General features: G+C 46.4%; 2 protein-coding genes across 4 annotated transcripts; one reads left to right on the plus strand and one right to left on the minus strand.

Annotated features, from left to right (window-relative positions):
- Positions 1 to 197: 197 nt before the first annotated feature.
- TMEM127 (transmembrane protein 127) lies at positions 198 to 14939 on the minus strand. Of its 2 annotated transcripts, none has more exons than XM_081961477.1 (4): positions 14804 to 14939; positions 8546 to 8950; positions 5248 to 5412; positions 198 to 4448 (listed from the first exon to the last, which is right to left on the minus strand). In XM_081961477.1, the coding sequence occupies exons 2-4, from the start codon at positions 8787 to 8789 to the stop codon at positions 4141 to 4143; spliced, it is 717 nt and encodes a 238-aa protein (XP_081817603.1). In that variant the 5' UTR covers positions 8790 to 8950; positions 14804 to 14939; the 3' UTR covers positions 198 to 4140. The 2 variants fall into 2 exon arrangements, with proteins under 2 accessions (XP_081817603.1, XP_081817602.1); XM_081961476.1 differs by lacking the exon at positions 14804 to 14939 and adding an exon at positions 14434 to 14601.
- A 69-nt stretch (positions 14940 to 15008) lies between these two features.
- Positions 15009 to 24696, plus strand: CIAO1 (cytosolic iron-sulfur assembly component 1). Of its 2 annotated transcripts, none has more exons than XM_081961474.1 (8): positions 15009 to 15124; positions 16206 to 16384; positions 17429 to 17577; positions 18389 to 18500; positions 19766 to 19854; positions 20592 to 20793; positions 23434 to 23521; positions 24044 to 24696. In XM_081961474.1, the coding sequence occupies exons 2-8, from the start codon at positions 16246 to 16248 to the stop codon at positions 24282 to 24284; spliced, it is 1020 nt and encodes a 339-aa protein (XP_081817600.1). In that variant the 5' UTR covers positions 15009 to 15124; positions 16206 to 16245; the 3' UTR covers positions 24285 to 24696. The 2 variants fall into 2 exon arrangements, with proteins under 2 accessions (XP_081817600.1, XP_081817601.1); XM_081961475.1 differs by lacking the exon at positions 15009 to 15124 and adding an exon at positions 15190 to 15343.
- Positions 24697 to 25262: the final 566 nt, after the last annotated feature.

The following is a 25262-nucleotide window of genomic DNA, read 5'->3' on the forward strand; positions in this document are numbered from 1 at the left end:
TTTTTTTTTCTTTTTAAACTAAACCATCTTCAGGCAATTCTTGGGTTTGGCCAAGCATTTGGCGAGAAGGTTGAGGACTTCCATTTCACCGAATCTTGTAACTTGGCTCTGGAACAGAGCAATCCCCCCCCCCCCGCTGTTCTAATCCTTTATTGCGCATTCAGCTTTTAAGAAAAAAGAGACTCCAGGCAGAGCGACAAGAGTAAATGCACCACAAGGTGGATATTATTATTTTTCTTAAAAAATAGAAACATGTCAATGCAAGAACAGTAGCCTTTGCAAGCGGTCAGCCAACGATCAAACAAACTCCGGCCAAATTGGGTTAGTTCTTCCCTGATGAAGGCTCTCTAATTCTGTGATCGTTCCTTCCTTTACAAGCTGCACTTCAAATTATTTGCCGAGAGGCCATTTATGCCGCCGTTTTATTTTGGGTAGAAAAAGGAGATTTTTACCGAAGGGGGTGAATCAACAGTGCTTCGTGAACAATGTGCTAGGTCTAAAAAGGATCGTAGGCAGATTATGTGGAGATTGGTTTTGATCAAGTCCCGATATGGAAAAAGAAGGGAGATGGGGGCCACCAGTTTATTCTGAAGATGAATCCAGATGAGTCAAGCTGCCCTTGGCACATGGAGGTGCTGCCTTTATTGCTTGCCAGCCTTGAGCCAGAAAAGAGGAAGAGAGCAAACGCGGAATTTTACCATTACCCACTACAAGACCCAAATAGAAATGGCACTTAGCAATAGCACTTATATGCTGCTTCACAGGGCATTTGCAGCCCTCTTGAAGCAGTTTACAGAGTCAGCCTCTTGCCCCCAACAATCTGGGTCCTCACTTGACCCACCTTGGAAGGATGGAAGGAGGATCGAACTCTTGGCGGTGGGCAGTTAGCCTACAATGCTGCATTTTAACCAGAGGGAGGGGGGGGGGAGAAGGAAGGAAGAGCAATAGCAAAACACTTCACAGTGCTTTCCAGCCCACTTTAAGCGGTTTACAGAGTCAGCCTCTTTCCCCTCCCCCGCCTAACAATCGGGGCCCTCGTTTTACTCACCTCGGAAGGATGGAAGGCTGAGTCAACTTTGAGCCAGTCAGGATCAACTTGTTGAAGTTGGCAGAATTAGCATGCAATACTGCATTCTAACAGGAAGGAAGGAAGAAAAGAGGGAGGGAGGGAGGGAGGGAAGGAAGGACAAGAGCATTTATAGACTGCTTCATAGGTTGTTTTTGACAGCCCTCTTTAAGTGGTTCACAGAGTCACAGACTCTTACCCCCAACAATCTGGGTCCTCATTTGACCCACCTCAGAAGGATGGAAGGCTGTGTCAGCCTCGAGTCGGTCAGTATCGAACTCCTGACTGTGGGAATACAAAGTCAGTCTCTAATGCTGCCTTCTAACCAGGGCTGCAATACAAGGGACCAGGTGGAAACAGTAAAAAAGTGCAGAACATTTAAAGCCAAATTAGAAGGAAGCAATCTGAAGGAAGCAAAAGATCCCACTGGCATCGCCAGCAGCTGTTTTTGGAGTGCACGGAAAGCACAAAAGTGAGATTGGGACACCCAACTGAACTGCCGTTCTTCTACATTCCACAACTTTCTCCTTGGCTTTTAAAACATGAAGTCTTTATAGTGTCTAATGAAAAATTCTGTCCCAATTTTTCTCCCGTGCAATTAAGAGGACAGGGAAAGGGTTAGCATGCTAACATGTTAGCATGTTATCATGCTCAGGCTAGAGCCGTGATGGCGGACCTATGGCACGTGTGACGGAAGTAGCACACAGAGCCATCTCTCCGGGTATGCCAGCCGTTGCCGGTTGCTCTTCCAGGTTCCGGCGCGCACATGCCAGCTGGTCTTCGTACATGCACGCACGCCAGAAGACCAGGTGACTGTGCTCATGCGCACACTGCAAACCGGAAGCTCAGCTTCTCAGCCTTGCAGGCGTGCCAGAAAACAGCTCTTCCGGCTTCCCATGCTCCCGCGCATGCACGCTGGGAAGCTGCTCTTCCGGTTTCTCTTCCGGTACTTGCCTGCGCCTGCACACGAGCATCCCCGTTACGGCCCTCAGTCTGAAAAGGTCCAACACCGCTATAGAGGCACATCTAAGGAAAGGATTAAAGTCCTCTCTCACTTTTGAACAGCCAAATTGACCACGGAGGGTGGCTTTGGCATCCGGGTCATGGCAAGCAGCCTTTGACCGCTCAGCGGGCAACTTTCGCTGCGTTATCTTTTCATCTCGCTGAACAGTAACAAATTTCCATCAAGTTGTTCCTGTTTTACTTGCTTTTGCATTCTCAATCTTCTTTTAAAACACAGGCACACGCTCAACAAGGCCGCTCCCTCCCTCCGTTTTGTGTCAGCTCCCTCCCCCCCACAGTCAGTAAAAGCATGTTTTAGTGAATACAAAAACAAAAAACCCCATTGCTGGCTTAATTCGAAGCTTTTTCTCCAGGCAGAGAAAAAAAATAAAAGGAAAAGTTTTAACCATCATTCTCTTTGTACAGAAAGCGAGCCCTGAAATGCTCTTTCGGTTCCTACCTGCAGCTAACAGGGGGGGCAGGGGGAGGTCAGAAAAAGGCCAGAGCCCATATGGCAGCGATGGCAAACCTTTTCGGCACCAAGTGCCCAAACCGGAATGCACGCGCATGCCAGAGCGCTGGAAACAGATGGGTGCACCAGCCAGATAGTCTTTTGAGTTTACGGTGTGCACGTGCGCCACGGCCAGCTGGTCTTCAGGCGTGGAGCACCATAGACCCAAAGACACGCGCACCTCAGCCCCCTGGTTTTTTCCTTCATGGCACGCACACCAGCTGGTCTTCGGGTTTACGGTGCTCCGGCACGCATGTGCGCACTGGAAACCAGAGCAGGAGCTGGAGATTGGCGTACCTGCCACCTTTGGCACAGGTGCCATAGATTCGCCATCATGGCTATATGGAGAAGGTTTTGAGATTAAAAAGGTGGGAATCGGTCGGGGGGGGAGGGGAGACAAATGTAAAAGATAACAGTGGGAATCGAGCTTAGAATCAGCAGTTGCATATCGTTGCTTGCATTGGTGGTGGTGGTGGTAGGGGGAAGAACCTGGTTCTGATATGTTGCCTTGCGAAGGGGGGCTGGAGGCCTGGCAATTGTGCAGCGGGAACGCCGGACGGAAGGAGAGCCCCCACCGGGAGTGCCTTGCCAGAGATGAGAGGCGCCCTACCTCTCTCCCAGGGAAGAAACTCAGTAGTCGCGATAACCTCGTGGAGTGAACCATGTTTCGTGGCCCCTTCCATCCCCTACAACCCCGTCAGGGAAAGAGGGAGCCGCGAGAGGCAAAGAGCAGAGAAAAGTGCAAAACACTTCCATGGAGTGGCAGGAGGCGGGAGTGGAGGAAACGGGAGTGGGAGGAAACGTTAACCCTGCTTTTCGGGAAGCACGAGGGTCGAGCAAACGGCGTCGCCTTTCCACAAACCAGTGCATAGAGAAGGAGTCCCGTGTCTTTTGCGGGAGAGGGGGGAGGGGGGGCTGAAGGCCAAGCCTGTTGGCCCTAGGGGCGAACATCGGAGAGTGTCCCCTTCCACTCTTCTTCCCCCCCTCCCTCCCCAAAGGGAGAGGAGTTCTGTGAGCGGTGGGACAGGATGGCTGAATTCTCCGCTGCCCACCTGTGCGAAACGTCTTAGCCCAATGCCAAAAATGGTGGCACCCTTTCCTCCACCCACCCACCCACCTACCCACTCGCCCACCCCTTTCCCACCCAATCAAACTGTCCGCATGCCGTCCTTTTCGCTTCCTTCCTTCCTTCCTTTTCCTCTCTTCAGAACTCTCTCTGGAGTCCCCGCAGCTCAAAAACATCAGCCGCCGCCGTGGATGCCTGAGGTTCAAACCCCGCCCCAACGGTCACCCCATTGCTTCCGAATACGACCGCTTCAGAGGTTGCCACAAGAGCAAGTCTTCTGCTCAGGCGCCCGTCCTCTCTCCTCTAGACAGGAAACAGTAAAAAGGGGTGGATCCACGAAGAGGAAGGAAGGAAGGGAGAAACACCTACAAGAGGAGGTCCCAGGAAGAGAGAAGGGAAAGGCGTTCCCAAGCAATTGTGTGCAGGCTGACTTTGGGGATGGGCTGGAAGAAGCCCCACCCCCTTCCTTTGCCCCAGCCATCGTCCGGGGAAGCGTTAGGGCGTGTAAGCCGGGGGTGGCTGGAACTGGTTGATGCCTTCATACTCTGCAGGGTAAGGTTCGTTCTCCTCCATCTCAGACAGGAGCTCCAAAGCCTGCTCCTCTTCTTCGGTGGGGTAATGACGCAGCAGGTTGGCAGCTGTGGCCAGGATGGAGGCACCGCCGGCTCCGGCCACCAGGTAAAAACTGACGGCAAACGTAACGTAGACCTGTGAGCCGTGGTACTTCTTGTGCTGCTGTTGCTGGGCGAGAATCAGCTCCGATGCCCAGTAGCAGAAGCCAATCACCGTGGCACACTGCAGCACTGCGGGCAGAAGGAAAAGACGTATGGGTGGAAACACGGGGAAAGAGGGCACAGGCAATGACCCTTTCTCAGGCTAACACGGACACCCTGAGACGAGAGAGAGAGACACACACACACACACACACACAGAAAGTGAGAGGAAGACACATACACACACACACAGAGACAGGCAGACATTGAGAAAGACAGAGACAGAGAGGAGGGGGGAGAGAGATGGAGACAGAGGGAGAGACAGACAGACAGACAGACGATGTGTTTTATTTTCTATTCTATTCTAATTCTGTTCCATTATATTCTAATTCTATTCTGTAATTCTATTTTGTTCTAAAATTTTATTATTCTCTTCTCTTCCCCTCTCTTCAATTGTTCTAAATTTATTCTAAATTTTATTATTCTATTCTAATTCTATTCTATTCTAACATTTTATTATCCTCTTCTCTTCCCCATTCTTTAATTCTATTCTATTCTAAATTTTATTATTCTACTGTAATTCTATTCTGTAATTCTATTCTATAATTTCATTATCCTCTTCTCTTCCCCTCTCTTTAATTCTATTCTAAATTTTATTATTCTATTCTAATTCTATTCTGTAATTCTATTCTATTCTAAACTTTCATTATCCTCTTCTCTTCCCCATTCTTTAATTCTATTCTATTCTAAATTTTATTATTCTATTCTATTCTGAAAAATGAAAATATTTGGTGGACCAGTTAAGAGGGACAGGTGGTTGTGGGAGCCCCACGGAAGCCGCCCCCCCCCCCGCAGAGGAACCCAAAGCATAGCGCAAAAACCCAGCTACCTGTGAGGATGTGAGCAAATGCATAACGGCGCGTAATCTTCAGCGCAGCGTGCTTAGGCCCAAAGACGTCGAGAAGGAACGCTGAAAGGCTGCAGATGATTCCCAAGAAGCAGAAGGCAGCAATAACCCGGAGTAACAGCACCGTCTGGGGGTTCATGCAGTAGTCTGGGAGGAGGGAGACAGAATCAAAGAGTCATTTCCGTTACTAGTGGCTGGGCAGAAACTCTTCCTCATTTCCCAGATTCAGCCTTCCGGTTTCCAACCCAGAAGGTCTGTAGCACAAGATTGCAATATTATTCACCCAACGTTCTGATCTTTCAATAAAGCCTGCGGTTACTGGGATATTCTTCAGATATGGTCTCACGGAATTGCCCGGGAATTAAAAAATGTTAAATTTAAATAATTTTAAAAAGTTTAAATTTAAATAATTTTAAAAAGTTTAAATTTAAATAATTTTTAAAAGTTTAAATTTAAATAATTTTTAAAAGTTTAAATTTAAATAATATGGACCAAAGACAAATTCTTGTGTGTCCAATCATACTTGGCCAATAAAGAATTCTATTCTATTCCACATTCAATTCTCTATAGCATTCTATTTCTATTCTATTCCTATTCTATTCCTTCCTCTATTCCATTCCATTCCACTCTACTCTATTCTATAATATAGTAATATTTTTAAAAAAGAAACTTCTTCTAATTCAGATCCATAACTGTTGGTGCAGATGTCCATGTGGCAGGTGGATTAATACAAATGCTCATTGTTTATTCAATTTGCTGGAAAGAATGCTGATTTATTGGTTGGTTCTACTGTGTTCCATTTTGTCCAAGGCTGGGGCTGTGAATCAGTGGGTTTTACTGTTTCCTGAAGCAACTCAGTGCATTCAGAGCTCGTGAATGTAAAAAGCAAAACTCTTAAATTTGATTTATACTTTTAACTCTCTCAGTTTTCCGCTCTCCAAAATCAACTTTGGGAGAACAAGAAACAAGGATAATGAGGTTTTAAACAAGTGCCAAGAAATGCTTGAGGCTGTTCCCAATCGGTTGCACGCAGATCCTCCCCAAGTCAAGGAAGTGAAAATCCTGATTTAATGCCAGTTCACCATGGTTACAACAACAACAAAAGATCCAAACTGTGCTTGGTTTTAAGGTGTTTTTCACATGGAGCAAGTGCCACTGTCATAATCAGAATAATATATCAGCATTTGATATGCACACAAAACAAGACGAAATACCTTAGCTGGCAACAATTTAACCTCTACTTTCAGTAGGAAAAAACTGAACTGAAGATGAGCTAGCATCGTTACGTAGCATAACGACAACAATAACCCTAACCCTAATTTATGACACCTATGGGCCGCCTGACTGTCAATACCTCACAACTAAGAAATTAAAATATCCTCAGTGCAACGTAACAGTGGCTTTCAGAGGTTTTGTTATCTCTCTTTAAAAAATGTTCCAGCCACTCTTAGAACTTAGGATAACTTTGTTGTCACTTTGAATGTACATTAATTGGCATACATTAAAATGAAATTTCACTGCATACAGTTCTCGAAGTGTCACCACCTCCAATTTTACACTACCTAAACATGACAAAATACATACATACATGCATACAAAGATAAAAGTTCCCCTTGTACGTATGTGCTAGTCTTTCCTAGGGGACGGTGCTCATCTCCCTTTCAAAGCCGAAGAGCCAGCGCTGTCCGAAGACGTCTCCGTGGTCATGTGGCCGGCATGACTCAACGCCGAAGGCACATGGAGCACTGTTATTTTCCCACCAAAGGTGGTTCCTATTTTTCTACTTGCATTTTTGACGTGCTTTCCAGCTGCTAGGTTGGCAGAAGCTGGGACAAATCACGGGAGCTCACTCCGTTACGCAGCACTAGGGATTCGAACTGCCGAATTACTGACCTTTCTGATCGACAAGCTCAGCATCTTAGCCACTGAGCCACCTGTACATGCGTCCCTGTACATGCATCCATACAAAATTATGCAAATACCCATATATGTAATATTACACAGAGAAACAATACAGTCTAGTCCGGATGTATAAATGTACATGGCGAGAAAAACTAATCTTGCAAGTTTACCAGACTAGGGAACAAAGCTGTAGTAGTCCTACTATTAATACTTTAAAACATCCTCCCAGAAGGGAGCAACAGAAACAGATCATAACTTGGGTGTCTCTCAAACGATGCTTCGAGCTCTCAGCACATAGCGCTTATTAACAGCATCCTGAATAACGGGAAGCGAGCTTCCTATAATCTTCTCCGCTGTCCTCACCACTCTTGGTAGGGACTTTCTATCTGAGGCACTGTTGCTGCCACCAAACCAAATGGAAGCAGTTTGTTAAACTGCTCTCCATCGAGCCTCTGTAAAAATTGGCCGGGACAGAAGGAGAAAGATGTGGTTTCCTCATCCGACGCAGAAAATGCAGAGGCTGGTTTGCAAGCTTCACTAAGGATGATGTGTGGAGAGACCAAATTCTTAGTTATCTGCACCCCAAAATATTTCATACAATTGCATCCTTGACACTGAGTGGAGGAGGACCATGCTGGCTCTTTCTAAAATCTACAATGATCTCCTTTGCTTTATCAACATTGAGAACATTAAGAATACTTGCCTAGATACCGTATTTTTCGGAGTATAAGACAAACCTTTTTCCCTCAAAAGAGGCTGAAAATCTGGGTGTGTCTTATACACTGAATACAGCATTTTTTTGGCCTCCAGAAACCCCACCCCCTTCACCAAAATGGCTATGCATAGCCTTTAGGAGATGCTCCTGGGGGCTGGGGAGGGCAAGCCTTTTTACTAGTGATTTAAATTGTGATTTAAATCGACTTGATTTAAATTAAATCCACCCTGGGTTTAGCAACTTTGACGCAGGTGACCATGACTCTGGCCAAATAAACAGCAAAGGATCTATGCTCAGGCCAATCTATAGTTATCTTTAAAAGCACTCATGTTGTGGCTCTCTGCCGCCGGCTGGAAAAGGAGGAACAGCTGGGTCCAGTGCCTGATGCACAGAAGGCAGAGGAGAGGAGAGCAGTGGAAATCTATGGGCCGGTCCTTGAGACGGAAGAAGCATCCTAGCTCTGGGGATAAAAGGCAGGCGGTGGAGATGAATAGATGCTGCAGACAACTATTCATCTTCCGGCCGGCGGGACTTCTTAGCTTGCGATGAGAGAGAAACTTTTTGCCGGGGCTACCGGCGTTCCTAATAAAGGAATCTGTGATTACGTATAGAGGGTTGGTTGTGTTTGGGGAGCTGGGTCAGAACAAGTTGTCTCCTTCTCACCTTTAAGTAGATCCGGGTCAATGTATCCCAGCACATCAGCAACCCCCAGCTCCTGCCGAGAACAAGTGCCCCCGTGAATCCGGAGCCAGGCGGGCTCTGCCAAGGCAGTACAGAGGGCAGTTATGGAGAGGGCCCCAGGCAAGGCAGATGCCAAGCTCCTTTCGGGCTGCTTGGGCAAGGCACTTCCATCTTGCCCTCTTCGCCTTCGGCCACTGGGCAACATCGAGCCACTTGGGGTATACATGGATCTCTCTTAGGATGTCTGGCCAAATAAGTACAATGCAACAACAAACGAAGACTGAAACACTTGGGATCTTCAGAGGTAGGCACTTAGCCAGGAGGCAGCAGTTTAACACAAGGCCCCCAGACAGGACATAACATCAGAGGAAGGTTGGTCTCTGGGCTCTGTTGAGGAAGCGAAAAGAGACAATTGATGAGGACATGCAGATACAAGACGGGACCAGAAACTATTGTTTCTAATTGACCATGTTATGGATGCATGGAAGTTTCAGCTACCAGAGTTTAATTGGTGGTCTGGAAAACGTTACGGACATTTGCCAAGGTCAAATTGGATCCCTCCTGTAAAGGCATGCGGAGATACTTGGAATCTGGGTAGGCACAAAATATAAATACTACAATAATTCTCAGACCAAAGAAAGGGATTAAGCCCAATGGTCACAAGGATAATTTCTTTAAAGCAATTGGGGAGCTGATGCAGTTCTTATTTTCATAAAACATCCCTTTGTCTTTCATTTTTAGGCCACAAACACATAAAAACAAGTTGACAAAGGCCACAAATGCTCTGCAACCCAAGACAGACACAAGAATTCAACGGATAATTAGAATTGCAGAAAAAACAATTGCTACCAATCTGCCTTTCATTGAGGATCTGTACACTGCACTACAGACCCCTCGCATCTGGGACATAAATTGTTTCAACTCCTGCCCTCAAAACAACATTATGGCACTGCACATCAGAACAACAAGACACAAGGACAGTTTTTTCCCCAAATGCCATCCCTCTGCTTAACAACTAATTCACACAACATTGTCAAAATATTACTAAGACTGCATTACTATTATTCTTCTCTTCCTTCCTACTACCTATCTCTTCCCACTTATGGCACTAACCATGTTGCTTGTATCTTTAAATTTCATATTGATTTATTTGTTTCCTAGTATAATTTGATTGCTTATTAGTAATGAATGACTATCACTAAGTGTTGTATCTTATGATTCTTGATGAATGTATTCTATTTTATTTTTATTGACACTGAAAGCATCTGCACCAAAGACAATTTCCTTGTGTGTCCAATCATACTTGGCCAATAAAGAATTTCTATTCCTTTCTCTATTCTGTTCTATTCTCTATTCTATTTATTCTATTCTGTTCTGTTCTATTGTTTTGGGCATCTTGAGACCTGGAGGTGGACGTGCAAAGGGAATCAAAGGATGGCACGCTCAATGCATGGGACATTCAGGGGAACAGGCTGGATCGCTGAGGGATCTGGGTAAGAGACCCTGGAGGTGTATATAGAGTAGAATAGGAGCTGGAAGGGACTTTGGAGGTCTTCCCCTGCTCAAGCAGGAGACCCTATACCATCTCAGACAAGTAGATGTGCAGTCTTTTCTTAAAAGTGTCCAGTGATGGAGCATTCACAACTTCCATTGCTTCCTCTCCTGCCTTCTGGTGTTGGATGCTCTACACCTTTAAATCATCATCTGAGATGTACATTGGGATGCGTGACAACTGAATTGCATTTATGACGGTTGTAGTGTCCTGGGGTCATGTGACTCTCCTTTTGCGACCTTCTATTTTTCTTTTACCTTTTATTTTTCTTTATGTACACTGAGAGTATCTGCACCAGACAAATTCCTTGTGTGTCCAATCACGTTTGGCCAATAAAGAATTATATTCTATTCTACATGTCTCCACTATTACTGACAGTAATATGTCTCAAGAGAATCAGTGAAAATACTGTCTGAGGAATATAAACAGGATGGGAGCTCACTCTCAAGGCCACTGTATTTTTACATACTCTTTCCTTTGAAAATGTGTGTGGTAGTGGCAGTGTGCCGTGACACCCAAAAAAACCCAATGCAATCCTAAGTTGTATTAACGGAGGGATACAATCAAGATCAAGGGAGGTACTAATACCACTCTATAAAGCCTTAGTAAGACCACACCTAGCATCCTGCATTCAGTTTTGGTCGCCACACTATAAAAAAGATGTTGAGACTCTAGAAAAAGTGCAGAGAAGAGCAAACAGGATGATTAGAGGACTGGAGGCTAAAAGGTATGAAAAACAGCTTGCAGGAACCAGCATGGCTAGTCTAGGGAAGAGAAGGACCAGGAGAAACGCGATAGCAGTCTTCCTATACTTGAGGGGCTGCCACAGAGAGGAGGGGGTCAAGCTATTTTTCAAAGTACCCAAAGGCCAGATGAGGAATAATGGAGGGAAACTGATCAAGGAACGATTCAACCTGGAAATAAGGAGGAATTTTCTGACAGTGAGAACAATCCACCCATGGAACAGAAGTTGCCTCCGGAAGTTGTGGGAGCTTCATTATTGGAGGCTTTCAAGGGGAGACTGGTCTGCCATTTGTCAGAAATGGTGTAGGGTCTGCTTGGGCAGGCGGTTGGACTAGATGACCTACAAGGTCCTTTCCAACTCTGTTATTCTATGCATTTCTATGCGCTAATCAAGGAAAGAAGCAACCTGGACAATTCAAACTGCCAGGCTCTTTTTAACCTTTGCTGCCTAGTGTGCCCAATGGCTGGAGGATATTAGAGTTTTAATTAGGAAACAATTCAGGTCAGAAATAATTCAAAGTTTGACGCTTGCAAGACTTATTAGAAGGAGCAAAGTTCCCTTACTCCAGAATTGATTTCTGCAAACAGCTCAATAATTAAAAGAATGAAAAGAAACCATATACAATATTGAATACAATCCATGCTTGGGGCAAGAATCCAAACTGTAGTACAGGTAGTCCTCCTCCACTTATGACCACAATTGCGCTGCTAAGCAGGGCAGCTGTTAAGTAAATTCTGCCCAATTTATGACCTTTCTTGCTGCAGTCAGTAAGTGAATCACTACAATTGTTTAGCCTGTAACACGGTTTTTAAATGAATCCGGCTTCCCTGCTGACTTTGCTTGTCAAGGTCGCAAAAGGGGGTGATCACATGACCCTGGGACACTGCAACTGTCATAAATATGAGTCAGTTGCCAAGGATCCAAATTTTGATCACATGACCATGGAGACCATCATAAATATGGAAAATGCTTGTAAGTCACTTTTTCCAGTGCTGTTATTAACTTTGAACAGTCACTAAACAAATGGTCGTATGTCAAGGACTGCATGCATTGCCAATAGGAAGGAAGGAAATGGGAAAGGCGGGAAGGTGGCAATAGCACTTAGATTTATATGCCACTTCGCAGTCTTCTCTAAGCAGTTTACAGAGTCAGCCTCTCGCCCCCAACAATCTGGGTCCTCATTTACTGACCTTGAAAGGACGGAACGCTGAGTCAACCTTGAGCCTGGTGAGATTCGAACTGCCAAATTGCCAGCAGCCAGCAGAAGTAGCCTGCAGTACTGCACTCTTAACCACTGCGCCACCATGGCTCTACCATCAAACTGCTCTTCCCAAAATCCCTGATTCATTTAGGCACAGTTTTGAATTTACAACAGCAATGGAAAAAAGTGACTTATGGCTGAATCTTCACACCTACAACCAGTGCAGCATCCCCAGGGTCATATGATCTAAATCCGGGCACTTGGCAACTGGCATGTATTTAACTCAGCTTCCTGAGATAGAGTAGAGTAGAGTAGAGTAGAAATAGAATAGAATAGAATAACAGAGTTGGAAGGGACCTTGGAGATCTTCTAGTCCAACCGCCTGCTCAGGCAGGAAACACTACACCCCTTCAGACAAAAGGTTGGCCAATCTCTTCTTAAAAGCCTCCAGTGTTATGATGCTCAGAATTGGACATAATACTCTGTGTAGAATCTGATCAGTGCAGAAGAGAACTATTCCTTTCCTATGATTTGGAAAATACACCTTTTTACATTTTAGAAGATAATCCTACTGATTTTTAGCATCCCATCATATGGACTCAGCTACAATTCCACGATCCTTTTCTCACCCAGAATTCCTCATTCTAAATGTCCACATTTTATTAAGTTTTATTTAACCACTTTAGAATTTGCTATCATTAAAATTTGTTCTGTAAACCTACATCTCTCCATTTTGAATTTTGTTTTGGTCTTGACAGGATCTGCTATCTCCTCCAGTTTTGTACAATCTATATACACTTTTTATTCCATTTAACCAAGTATCCTTGCAAAATTAAATCCAATATTTGATGACTAGGCCCAACTTTTCCAAGTGACAACTAGTACTAATTACATTTTTACACGTCATCTTATAATAAAGCTTTTACATCAGGGTTTCCTTACTGTGAACAATGAATATTGCAGCACAACACATTTGGAAGATTCCACTTTAAACCTGGCCAGATGAAAAGCTAACCACCATTCTCTAAAATAATTTTGTGCCTGGAAAAACACAAGGAGGGGAGGAGGGGGATAAAAAGTTCCAGCTAAGCAGTTGTTCAAATCCAAACTGCATAACTCTATAGTGAAGCCTTTGAGAGGCCAGAAAAAAATCTTTTGTCTTTTCCACACTCAAATTTCCTTTTTCCAGCATTCTCTGACCATGTAATTTTTCTCTCACACACATTTTCTCTGGCTGCCCTGAGGTCCCATCCAAGTGTTGGCCAAAGCAGAGAAGTGACTTTGAAGTTATAGGTTACTTTTACTGCCTCCAATAACATCAAGGCTGGGCGTTTATGACCCTGCAGTGACAGCAAAGGTTCTTTTCTTTCTTTCTTTTTTTCAATTTGGTTCCTGGTATTTCCTTCCTGTGTTGTAAGATTTTATGTCCACTGGTACCGTTTACTGTTGCCTGTTTTACTTGTTTTATATATAAGTCAAAAGTCAGTCAAAGGGTGACCAAGAAGGCATCTCAAATTAGCCGAACAGAAATTTTTGTGATATGGGTGTGTATATACACTACCCATACACGCACACACACCTTTACCTTACCTTTACCTTTATTTTGATTTTTATACCGCCCCCTCTCCCCAAAGGGACTCACAGTCATATATACACAAACCTACGCACACATATGTGTGTGAGAATGTATATGTGTATGTATGTGTGTGTGTGTACATACACACAGACATCAACTATAATTTGTGATATATAGGAATACATACATATATACACATACTATAACTTTTAGGATATGTATGTGTGTGAGAGAAAATGTGTATGTGTGTATATATGTATATATACACACACTATACATTTTGTGATATGTATGTGTGTGAATACACATACACTACACAAACAAACATATATCAAGAGCGGACATCAGAATTTCATTCTTCATGTGCGCCAGTCTGTTCAACACAAGAAAACAAAAAGTGACAATAAAGATGATCTTATCTCACCTGAACCAATAAACGCTATAAATGAATAAAAATAACCCTCTGAGCCTCAACCTGGCTGCCCTCCCCCCCCTCATTGGCTCATCCCCAGGACGGAGGGTCTCTGCCACATAAGCCCCCAACCCTGTAGCGCCGGCTTCCCCCCAACGCCAACCCCGAAATCCTCCCAGAACTCCCCCCACCCCACAACCACCCAGACCAGGCAACCCTCCCCTCCCCCATTCCAGGGAGCTCGCGTGAAGGAGACCCGGCGGGTTCAAACGATCCCAGACTGGCGGGGGGGGGGGGGAAGGGAGAAAAGAGCGGGGGGTCCCGTCAATCACCAACTTGCTCCAGGAGGCCCCCCAACCCCACCCCACCCCCCGCCGTCCTCACCGCTGCCGCTCCCGAGACCTGAGCCGCGGCGGGCCTCCGTGATGCTGGCGAAGGGGGCGCTGCCCTCGCGTCCGCGGTGAAGAGGGGGGAGGCGAGTCTGAGGAAACCGCCGCCGGTCCCTCCGCTTCCCGGCTGCCGCCGCCGCGCTTCCGCTTCCGCCCCCTCGAGGCGACGTCACGGCGTCGTCACGGCGACGCGTCACTCTCTTTCACCCCGCGCGACGTCACGAGCCCCCCTCTCTTTTTTCCCCGCGCGACGTAACGGCGTTTGTATTTGGTGCGTCCCGCATGACGTCATGGCCTCAGAAAACCCAACCGCCATTGCCGTACTGGCCTACCCCACCTCAGCACGCGCACACACACAAACACACGCAAAGACACAGCGGGCCGAAATGGGTCGCAAAACAGCTCATGAAGCGGGAAGGCCTTGGCTCCCCGGCCCCTCCCGCGTGGCCTTGGGGACCCGAGGAGCATCCCCCCGCCCCCCAGACTTGGGAGCCCTTCCTCGGCGGGGCTGACAGGAAACAAGGGGCGGGGGAGGGGAGAAAGACTACAGGTCCCAGCGGCCTTTGCGGCGAGGAGACTTCCGGCGCTGCTCAAGCCTGATCAACAAGGAACGGCGGGCGGCCCCTGCCTACCGTACGACACAGCCCATCCTTCCCAGCCAGGGGCCGCATTGGGCTGAGTCTCAGGTGGGTGCTGAGGCCGCCAGTCTCCGCGGGAGCGAGAAGCGGGGCTCTTAAACTGCCAGTCTCTGTGTTCTTTTCCTGAGAGGGGAGGGGAAAACAATGCCAGGGAGTCCTCGACTTACGACCACAAAGGAGCCCAAACTTTTCGTGGCTAAGCGAGGCGGTTGTTAACCTAGAACGGCCGCTAAATGGACTGTTGCGGATCGAGGACTTCGCTGCCTTGTAAGTCCTTGGGTGGGAACTGACAGGGAATCCTCGACCTACGACCACAATGCAGCCAGGATTTCTGTTGTTAAGCGAGACCGTTGTTAACCTCGAACGGTCACTAAGTGAACTGTTGCAAATCGGGGACTTATCTGTCCTGTAAGTCCTTGGGTGGGAAATGACAGGGAGTCCTCGACTTACGACCACAACAGAGCCAGATTACCTGTTGCTAAGTGAGACCGTTGTTAAGTGAAGTTTGCCCCCATTGGATGATCTTTCTCACCACAGCTGTTGAATGAATCACTGCAGTGATTAAAAATCTCTCTCTCTCTCTCTCTCACACACACATACACTTCGCTGCTCCTTTTCCTTCTGTTAAATCCTATCTTTTTTTTTCCTTTGCATTTTATATAATAAAAGAAACAAAAATGCAAAAAAATAAAGATAAGCTAAGTTAGTAACCTGGTTGTTAAGCGAATCCGGCTTCCCCATTGCCTTGGCTTGACAGAAGGTCACAAAAGGGGAACGCTGCGACCGTCGTAAAACCAAGCCAGTTGCTAAGCATCCGAATTCTGATCACGTAACCTATGGGGGCTGCTGCAATGGTATAAGGGTGAAAAACGGTCACTTTTCCCTCACTGCTGTTGTATCTTCGAATGGTCACTAAATGAACAGCTGTAAGTCGAGGACTACCTGTGATGTAGTTTTGAAGCAATGGCAACTTCCAACTGGCATTTTAAGGACAGTCCCATGTACGGTGCAATTGTAGTAATCCATTCCGGGGCTGAAAATCACAGGCTGGTGGCCAAGCGCTCCAATTTTCATCACGTGCCCTTAAATGAAACCTTCCTGCTGAAATAAAAATCATTTCTATTTGCAGAGTTTTAGCTTCGGTTCTGTGGTGACCACTTGGTGTTCCGATGAAGGACTCCTTGACTCTCCTGTCCCGCATCCAGGCACACCCGGATTCCCGTTGTTGGTTCCTAGCCTGGAATCCCAAAGGGACACTCCTGGCTTCCTGTGGTGGAGACCGTAGCATCCGCATCTGGGGAAAAGAAGGTAGGCTCAGGTGGTCAGCTTGGGGTTTACATTTCCAGGAAGGGAGAAACTTCTTGGATGAGAAGCGAAACGTCTTCAAAGAAAAACCCAAAAGTCCAGTTGCCCCTTGAAAAAAGCACGTTTGGGAGAACTCCATAGATATGTACAGGCCACTGTTTCCCTCCCATTTCCTTGGAGCTTACCCTGCTCTTGCCTCCCAAACTGAGGACTGTTTTGGTTGGTTTAATGGGTATTTCCCAATCTTATCTCGAACATCCTTAGTGCCTTGAACCTGTTCTGACTTAGGCTTCTCAAGACCATGAAGCCGACTCCTCATCCCAATAAAACCCCTTTTATTTAGGTTAAATGGAATTCCTCTCCAGCAAAGTCCCGGCCAACCGTCTTTCATGAGATTTCACAACTACAGACCTTCATCAGGCTTGGAGAGCTGCCAGGCTGATATCTTCCAAACGCCACGCTGTAGCAGCAATTCCCTGGCAAGAAGTCAGGAACAGACCTTCACCCTAACAAACTGAGCTAATTGTCTCCTGCAAACTCCATTCCCCTTTTTCTCCTCTTTTATTTCCTCTGGGTGGGGCCATTCATCGTCCACCTGTGGCTTTACTCCCAAGTCGGCCCTTGTTCGTGCATCCCATCCTTAGCTGTTTCCTTCTTCCGGCAACTCTGCACATGCACACATTGGGAACAGGCTCCAACTGTTTGTCTGCCTCACTGACTCCGAAGGCAGCTGATAACTGCCGGATGGCCCTGTCCCCCTCTCTGCCTCTGACGCAGAGCCCTCCTCAGAGCCTTCCCCAGACTCCAGGACTGGCCCATGTTCCTCCCCAACCTCCTCACTATCTGAGTCTGCCACCACTTGCGGGCCACAGCAGAACCTCCATCAATGCAGCCACAGCTAATTTTGCAGTCAGCAGAGATCTAAGTCCTCAGTGCTAAGAAAAAGGAAAACTACCGTAGATACGTGATTAATATGCTTAGATCTTGGGGTGCCAAGCTCAGGAAGGGATGTTGCCAACCACATTGCCAGGTGCTTTCTCTCGTCAGGTGATGGCTGGGTGTGCAAGTCCATTCTGGGTGAAGGGCACCAAAGGACCATCCGCAAAGTGGCCTGGTCCCCCTGTGGGAACTACTTGGCTTCAGCCAGCTTTGATGCAACCACCTGCATTTGGAAGAAGAACCAGGCTGATTTCGAGGTACAGCATCCTTTGTGGTTTCCAATTCAGATTCGCTCCATGGAAAGATAATATGTTGAAATTGCAAGATTTGATGATTAACCTGGGGGGGGGGGGGGAATTAAGGCATCTTGAAACCTTCGTTATGCGCTGCTCTTGTAGAGCCATTTGGTTCCAATAGTCTCAAAACGAGAACCAAGTGCAGCAAGAGAATTGCGAAGATAAAAGGGGGAAAGTACACATAATATGACTGTATTTGAAAATGTTACAACTCACAATAACAAATATTTACTGGGCGTAATTTATAGTACACAATTCAGACCTGAGTGATTGAAATCTTGTGTAGACTACAGGGATGCAAAATTGGAAGACAGTTGAAAATATGGAGCAATGAGAATCTCAATGGAGAAAAACAATTGTCGCTTTAAACATACTTAGAGACAGATTTTCTAAGCCTTTCGTGGCCTGACACACCCCGGGGAAGCCAGATTCATATCATTTAACCACTGAAGTGATCCTCTTAATAACTGGGCCGAGAAAGCCAGTAAAATGGGGCAAAACTTACTTAGCATCTGAAATTTTGAGCTCAGTTGTGGATATTAACAGTCAAGGCAAATTGGTGCCAGATATGAATCAGCAGAATTCACAAGAGGCTGGAGTTAGGCCATTTGTGGGAGCATGATGATTCCAAACTGATTGTGCTTTTGACTCCACCCTCGAGCTCCTCCTGGTCATCTCCCCCACTGCCCTGCCATGAAACATTTATCTTTGTGGTCTCAGATTGTCGGTTGCCCTTCCCGTAAAGAAATGTCTCCTCTCTTTCTCCACCCAGTGTGCAGCGACTCTGGAAGGCCATGAGAATGAGGTGAAGTCTGTAGCCTGGGCCCCGTCCGGCAGCCTCCTGGCTACCTGCAGCCGAGACAAAAGCGTCTGGGTTTGGGAAGGTGAGCGAGAGCTTGGAGAATCATGGGAGGCAGACAATCCTTTGGCGATAGGGGGGAGAAGGGAGGGTTGGCAGAGGGGGGCTTTGAAATGTTCAGAACCTGCTACGATGCTCTCACAAAGTGGCTGCCAGGATAAGCATGTGTCAGAATGTGCACAGCATGACTACTATTTTGAGACAACCCAGGAGCAAAGTACAGTATCCAGAGGTTTACATATACATATACATACATACATACATACATACACACATACATACATACATACACATATACATACACATATACACACATACACGTACTAGGCAAAACCAGGCAATCAATCAATCTTCAACTATAATATGGAAGCACACACGGAGAGAGAAACCGCCCTCACAGGGCCTCTCTTATATAGACAGCTTCTTAAAGTGGCAGTAACCCTTCTGACTCATTGCATCATCTCGGTTTACAGCCTTATAGCAGCTGGTCAGCTATTCAATCATTACCTTAACAGCATGGCTAATCACAACCCCACTCCCCATTTGACCCCAAAAGTGAAGGAATGAGCTTCTGCCATCACAGCCCCATAGAACACGGCTTCTGATTGTGCTCTCTGGGTGTACAGAAGGGAAGGACTGCTTTCTAAAGAATGTCGAAGGGATTCGTGTCAATCAGGCTGACAGATTTTAAAACCTTTTTAAAATAATAAAATTAGGGAAGGTGACCTACAGTTCTGTCTTTCTGTAATACGGAAAATGGAATTTCTCCATATGTTGAGTTTGTCTGTTAAGAAATCCATGGAGTGGCTAGGAGGGTGTGGATGCATTTCCATTTTTTCACTTGGTTTACATTCTCTACCAAATTATTAACGGTTTGTCACACGGTCAGCCAGATGTTCAGACCAGGTTTGGCATTTTGGTCCACCTATCAAGTCCCAGATCTTTCCCAGGGATCTGGGGTTGGCAGAGTTGGATGTTTGATGGCGTTAGAAATATTGTGGCAGGATGTAAGCTGTTCTTGACTAATGCTGCCTTTCGCAATTGACCGATTGGGGATTTTGTCATTGCCGGTGATGATATTATGCTTTGTCACGTGATGTTCAGACTGGACTAGGCATTTTGGTCCACCTACCAAGTCCTTCTCAAGGACCTGATATATGTGAATGTTTAATAATGTTAAAGGTAACATCACTGAATGTAAGCTGTTTTGAACAAAGCTGCCTTTCACAATTGACCGGTGGAGATTTGTATTATTCGGGTTTTATCAAATTCCCCCCTTCTCCGTTACAGTGGATGAAGAGGACGAGTACGAGTGCATGAGCGTCCTGAATTCTCACACACAGGATGTCAAGCATGTTGTCTGGCATCCTAACCAAGAGGTGAGTCTAACTTTTTTTTTTTTGAGGCGGGGCAGGGGGCTCTCCTTCCACATTGCTGCAACTGCTAGAAGATTGTTTTTGTGAAACAAATGTAGAGATTCTCTGGAAATGGGCATTTCAGGTGGAATGTCTCCTTTGTAGATTCTGTAACGGCTTTGTTCCCTGAGCCATCCGCCTGGTAAACTCGCATCCAAACTAGATTGTGGTTTTTTTTCGGTGTCATATATGTGGGTATATGCATAATTTTGTATTTATTTATTTTGTCATGTTTATGTAGTTATTAACCGATTAACAGGGTTGGAAGGGACCTTATAGGTAATCTAGTCCAAACCCCCACCCAAGCAGGAGACCCTGCATGATTTCTGACAGATGGCAGTCCAACTTCTGAAGGGAACTTCTGTTCCGTGGGTTGATTGTTCTCTGTCAGAAAATTCCTCCTTATTTCCAGGTTGAATCTCTTCTTGATCAGTTTCCAGCCATTGTTCCTTGTCTGGCCTTTGGGTGCTTTGGGAAATAGCTTGACCCCCTCCTCTCTGTGGCAGCCCCTGGAAGACTGCTATCCTGTCTCCCCTGGTCCTTCTCTTCACTAGACTAGCCGTGCCCAGTTCCTGCAACTGTTCTTCATATGTCTTAGTCTCACATTCAAAGTGACAACAAAGTTATTCTGAGGTCTCAGTCTTTGGTTCTTTTGCCGATGCTGATTTGGGTCTCCCTCTTGGGGGTTTTTCTCCTCCCAGTTGCTGGCATCTGCCAGTTACGATGACACCGTCAAGCTGTATCGGGAGGAGGAAGACGACTGGGTGTGCTTCAGCACCTTGGAAGGCCATGAGTCCACAGTGTGGAGCTTGGCCTTTGACCAGAGTGGAGAAAGGCTAGCTTCCTGTAGTGATGACAAAACCGTGCGCATTTGGCGCCAGTTTAAGCCAGGCAATGAGCAAGGTGAGTGGTACAGCAGAGTGCCCTGTGTTACATCCCAAGAGGATGGAACTGTTTGTTTTTATTCATTTATTAAATGTATTTGCCATCCATCTTTGCCACAAGGCGTGTCCCTGGGTGGTTTACAACATTACAATAAAAATACAAAATTATGGTGAAAAGATGGGAGGGAAGGGAGCATGATGCACAGCGGGGAAGTGAGGTCGAAAGTCCCTACAGAGAACGGTGAGGACAATGGAGAAGATTATAGGAAGCTCGCTTCCAGTGATTCAGGATGCTGCTCATAAACGCTGTGTGTTTAAAGCTCAAAGCATTGTCAGAGACCTTACACACCCACTTCACAGTCTGTTTCTGTTGCTCCCCTCTGGGAGGAGGTTTTGAAGTATTTCTAGCAGGACTTCCAGATTCTGCAACAGCTTTGTTCCCTAGGCCAGTGGTCGGCAAGCCGTGGCTCGCGAGCCATATGCGGCTCTTTACACATTTTAATGCGGCTCTTCTGTGTGCCGGGTGCCCGCTCCCCTCCCTCCTCTCGGGCACTTCAAAACAAGAGCCCCTTTCCCTTTTTTCTTTTCGACCCACAATGATTAGGGAGGATCCTGAAGTCGGGTGGGGACGAGAAGCGAGGAGGCAGAAAAAGAAACGGAGGCTAAGGAGCTTCCCCCCCCCCCCTCCCAGCAAAAATCTAACCGGGGAGCCGGGCGGGCAGTAGCAAATTAGCCGATCACGCGGTGTGATTGGCTAATTTGCTACTGCCCGCCCGGCTCCCCGGTTAGATTTTTGCTGGGAGGGGGCGGGGGGGAAGCTCCTTAGCCTCCGTTTCTTTTTCTCCTTCCTCGCTTCTTGGGGCTCCACCAATGGGGGAGCAAGGCCCGCCCAGCACCAGGCTTTGGGCTAACACAGAGGTCTGCAAAGTTGGCTGTTTTAAGACTGGTGGACTTCAATTCTCAGAATTCTGGGAGTTGAAGTCCACAAGTCTTCAAGCTGTCAGGTTTGAAGACCCTGGGTTTTTTTTTTCTAAAGGGTTGGGGGTGCAAGGATCTTGCAACTTGACAGCTTTAAGACTTGCATGCTTCAATGCCAAAGTTCCTGAGCCAACATGACTGGAGGAGGAATTCTGGGAGTTGAAGTCCACAAGTCTTAAAGCTGTCAGGTTTGAAGACCCCTTGGGGTTTTTTTCCTAAAGGGTTAGGGATGCAAGGATCTTGTAACTTGACAGCTTTAAGACTTGTGTGCTTCAAATGCCAGAGTTTATTGAAACTAAAAACAGTGTACCATCCTATGTATTTTCGGTTTTAAAAATGTGGCTCTCAAAATAAATTTCAATCGTGGTTTTGGCGAGATTTGGCTCAGTTGAAAAAAAAGGTTGCCCACCACTGGCCTAGGCCATCCATCTGGTAATCTCGCAAGATTTGTTTCTCCCACTGTGTACATGTATACATCCGGACTAGACTGTGCTGTTTCTCTGTGTCATTTAATAATATATATGGGAATATGCAAAATTTTGTGTTTATTTGTTCGGTCATGGTTATGTAGTGTATATTGGAGGTGGTAACCCTCTGAGAGTTGCGTGCAACAAAATTTCACTTTAATGTACCCCGATTAGTGTACATTCAAAGTGACAACAAAGTCATTCTGTTCTCCTGTATTTGTCCATCAACCACCTCCAGTGTGGTACTCAGGTATCACTAGCTTTAACAACTGCAGTGATTCACTTAACAATTGTAGCAAGAAAGGTCGTAAAATGGGGCAAAATTCACTTAACAACACTGTCTCACTTAGCAATAGATATTTTGGGCTCAATTATGGTCATTAAGTTGAGGGTTATTTGTGTAAGACTGCCTGTATGTGAGTGCTGTGGCCTGCCAGCAGCCAGTGTAACTGGCAGCAGATTCGGAGAGTGAGGAAGTTGGGGAGGAATATGGGCCAGTCCTGGAGTCTGGGGAAGGCTCTGAGGAGGGCTCTGTGTCGGAGGCAGAGAGGGGGCCAGGGCCGTATGCCAGTTATCAGCTGCCTTCAGAGTCAGACATCAGTGAGGCAGAGGAACAGCTGGAGCCTGTTCCCAGTGCGCACATGCACAGAATGGCCAGATGAAGGGAACAGCTAAAGAACAGGGGTCGAGTTGGGAGTAAGACCACAGGTGAAGGATGAATGGCCTCTCCCAGAGGAAAAGGGGAGTGGAGTTTGCAGGAGACAATTAGTTCGCTTAATTGGTTCGTGACTCTCCGAGACTCCTTGCCAAGTTCTGCAGAGATAAGCCTGGCAGCTCTCCAAGCCAGAGAAGGTCTGTAAATCCTCCCTTGAAAGACTTTGCTGGATGTGAAGGAGCAGAATTCACAGTCAATTAATAAAAGAGGTTTTTCTGTCGGGACAAGGAGTTTGCTTCATGGTTTGGGGGAAGCCTGGGTCAGAAGTCTAAGGTTCTGAGCCAAATGCAAAATCCTGGTTCCCATAAAACTGGACCACTTAAGGGACACCAAATCCCCCTCCCACTCACTCGTACTTTCTGCTCCATCAACTGTTCCTCAGCTCCCAAACCCTTGATTGGACCTCCGTAGTTTAAATCTATTTTCTCCAAGAGGCCTGAAGCTCCTGCAGAAGAGCCAAGAAGCAACAACCTTTAAGGAGTTCTCTTGTGTGTTTCAGGTGTGGCCTGTAACAGCACCGATCCCATTTGGAAGTGTGTTTGCACCCTCTCTGGTTTCCACACGCGGACCGTCTATGACGTGGCCTGGTAAGTGGAGATGCTTCCCACAGCGTCCCAGGACCAGCTGAGATCTGTGTCAATTATGACATCAATTGACCCTTCTCCCTGTGAATATGAATCATGCATTCTGCCCATCCTCCTAGCAGAAATCGTGGGAAAGAAAGCGAGTCACCAGAAGCCTCTTAAGAAGAGATGCCTGTCTCAAATTGCATAAGGTCTCCTGCTTGAGGAGGGGGTTGGACTAGAAGACTCCAAGCTCCCCTATTTGAGTGGCATTATGGCCTAGTGGTGAAGACGCTCGCCTTCCACGTGGAAGGTTGAGAGATTAATCCTCTGTAACAGCAGATGTTTCTCTCCTAGGGCGCAAAGAATAACCGCCAGTAAATGTTCAATTCTATTGTTGCCCCGAGTCCACCCCGAATTAAAGGATTACAAGATCATAAATAGGAAGGATTTTTAAAATTATCAGCTTCTCTTGAATACGTCCCAGTATGTTGTGAACCATCTAATCCTGATCCAGAATTGTTTCTTTTTCCAAATTCCTGGCAGGTGCCACCTGACAGGTGCCTTAGCCACTGCTTGCGGAGACGATGCCATCCGGGTGTTTGAAGAAGAGCCTCTCTCGGATGCTCATCAGCCCACCTTCTCCTTGACTGCCCACGTGGCCCGAGCGCATTCTCAGGATGTGAACTGCGTTGCCTGGAGCCCTAAGGAGCCGGGCTTGTTGGCCTCCTGTAGCGACGATGGAGAAATGGCCTTCTGGAAGTACCAGCGTCCAGAGTCTTGCTGAATACCTTGATTACCTCCAGGGCTGGGCATTCAGGAGCACTAGATTCCTCCAGAAAAAGCAACTAAACATCCTACCAATTGCTTCAACCGTGTGGTCCTTATTTCCAGCCTTTCCGGAGAACTGCGCTTCCCCAGGTGAGAACTTAACTCTCTAAAAGGAAAACACTGGATTTAACTAAGAGGGGATCGATTTGTTTTCTTTGGTATGGATCCAGCCAAGGCAAGACTGCACTGAAGGTGGATTTCCAAGTTATGCCCGAAGGGAACCTGGGAAAGCTTTCTTATCCCTTCTACGCCGGCTTCAGTAAGTGAAATCATAGGCATGAAATGTTGGCTTCTACTTAAAACCAGCCAAGGGAAAGGAGCCGTTATCTGGACATCTATAAAATGAATAAAATAGAACATCTACTGTTGTTCATCTTGACTCCTTTGTTAAACTGCAGCTTCCCAACCTAGTGGTCAGGTGGTTAGGGATGACGGGACAAGATTTCTCTGTCTGTTTGGGGGAAATGAAAGCGACTGATGAGAATGATGGAGAGGATGGAATTTCAAAGACTGAGTGACTTAGGCACTCGAATAGTACAAGGTTTTTTTGCCAAGGAATGTCTACTTCAGTATTTTTTCCCCATTTATGATAGGCACCTAATTTCCCTCAACAGTACAATCTGCTTCCCATTCCATTTTAAAGAATAAGGTAAAGGTTCCCCTTGCACATGGTATGTGCTAGTCGTTCCTGACTCTAGGGGGCGGTGCCCGTCTCCATTTCAAAGCCGAAGAGCCAGCACTGTCCGAAGATATCTCCATGGTTACGTGGCCGGCATGACTCAACACCGAGTCATGGCTGAGTATGACGCAATGCCGAAGGCACATGGAACACTGTTACCTTCCCACCAAAGGTGCTTCCTATTTTCCTACTTGTATTTTTTACGTGCTTTTGAACTGCTAGGTTGGCAGAAGCTGGGACAAGTCACAGGAGCTC

This window comes from Natrix helvetica (assembly GCF_964273705.1).
Source record: "Natrix helvetica genome assembly, chromosome: 8".
NCBI lineage: Eukaryota > Metazoa > Chordata > Lepidosauria > Squamata > Natricidae > Natrix > Natrix helvetica.

Excerpts from the sequence above, each read along its gene's own strand:
- CIAO1 (XM_081961474.1), top strand. The coding sequence starts at position 16,246 with ATGAAGGACTCCTTGACTCTCCTGTCCCGCATCCAGGCACACCCGGAT. Across the intron at positions 19,855-20,591 it reads TCTGGCATCCTAACCAAGAG|TTGCTGGCATCTGCCAGTTA; the intron begins GTGAGTCTAACT and ends TTCTCCTCCCAG. Across the intron at positions 20,794-23,433 it reads TAAGCCAGGCAATGAGCAAG|GTGTGGCCTGTAACAGCACC; the intron begins GTGAGTGGTACA and ends TGTGTGTTTCAG.
- TMEM127 (XM_081961477.1), bottom strand. The coding sequence starts at position 8,789 with ATGTATACCCCAAGTGGCTCGATGTTGCCCAGTGGCCGAAGGCGAAGA. Across the intron at positions 5,413-8,545 it reads TGACCCGGATCTACTTAAAG|ACTACTGCATGAACCCCCAG; the intron begins GTGAGAAGGAGA and ends CCCTCCTCCCAG. Across the intron at positions 4,449-5,247 it reads ATTTGCTCACATCCTCACAG|TGCTGCAGTGTGCCACGGTG; the intron begins GTAGCTGGGTTT and ends TTCTGCCCGCAG.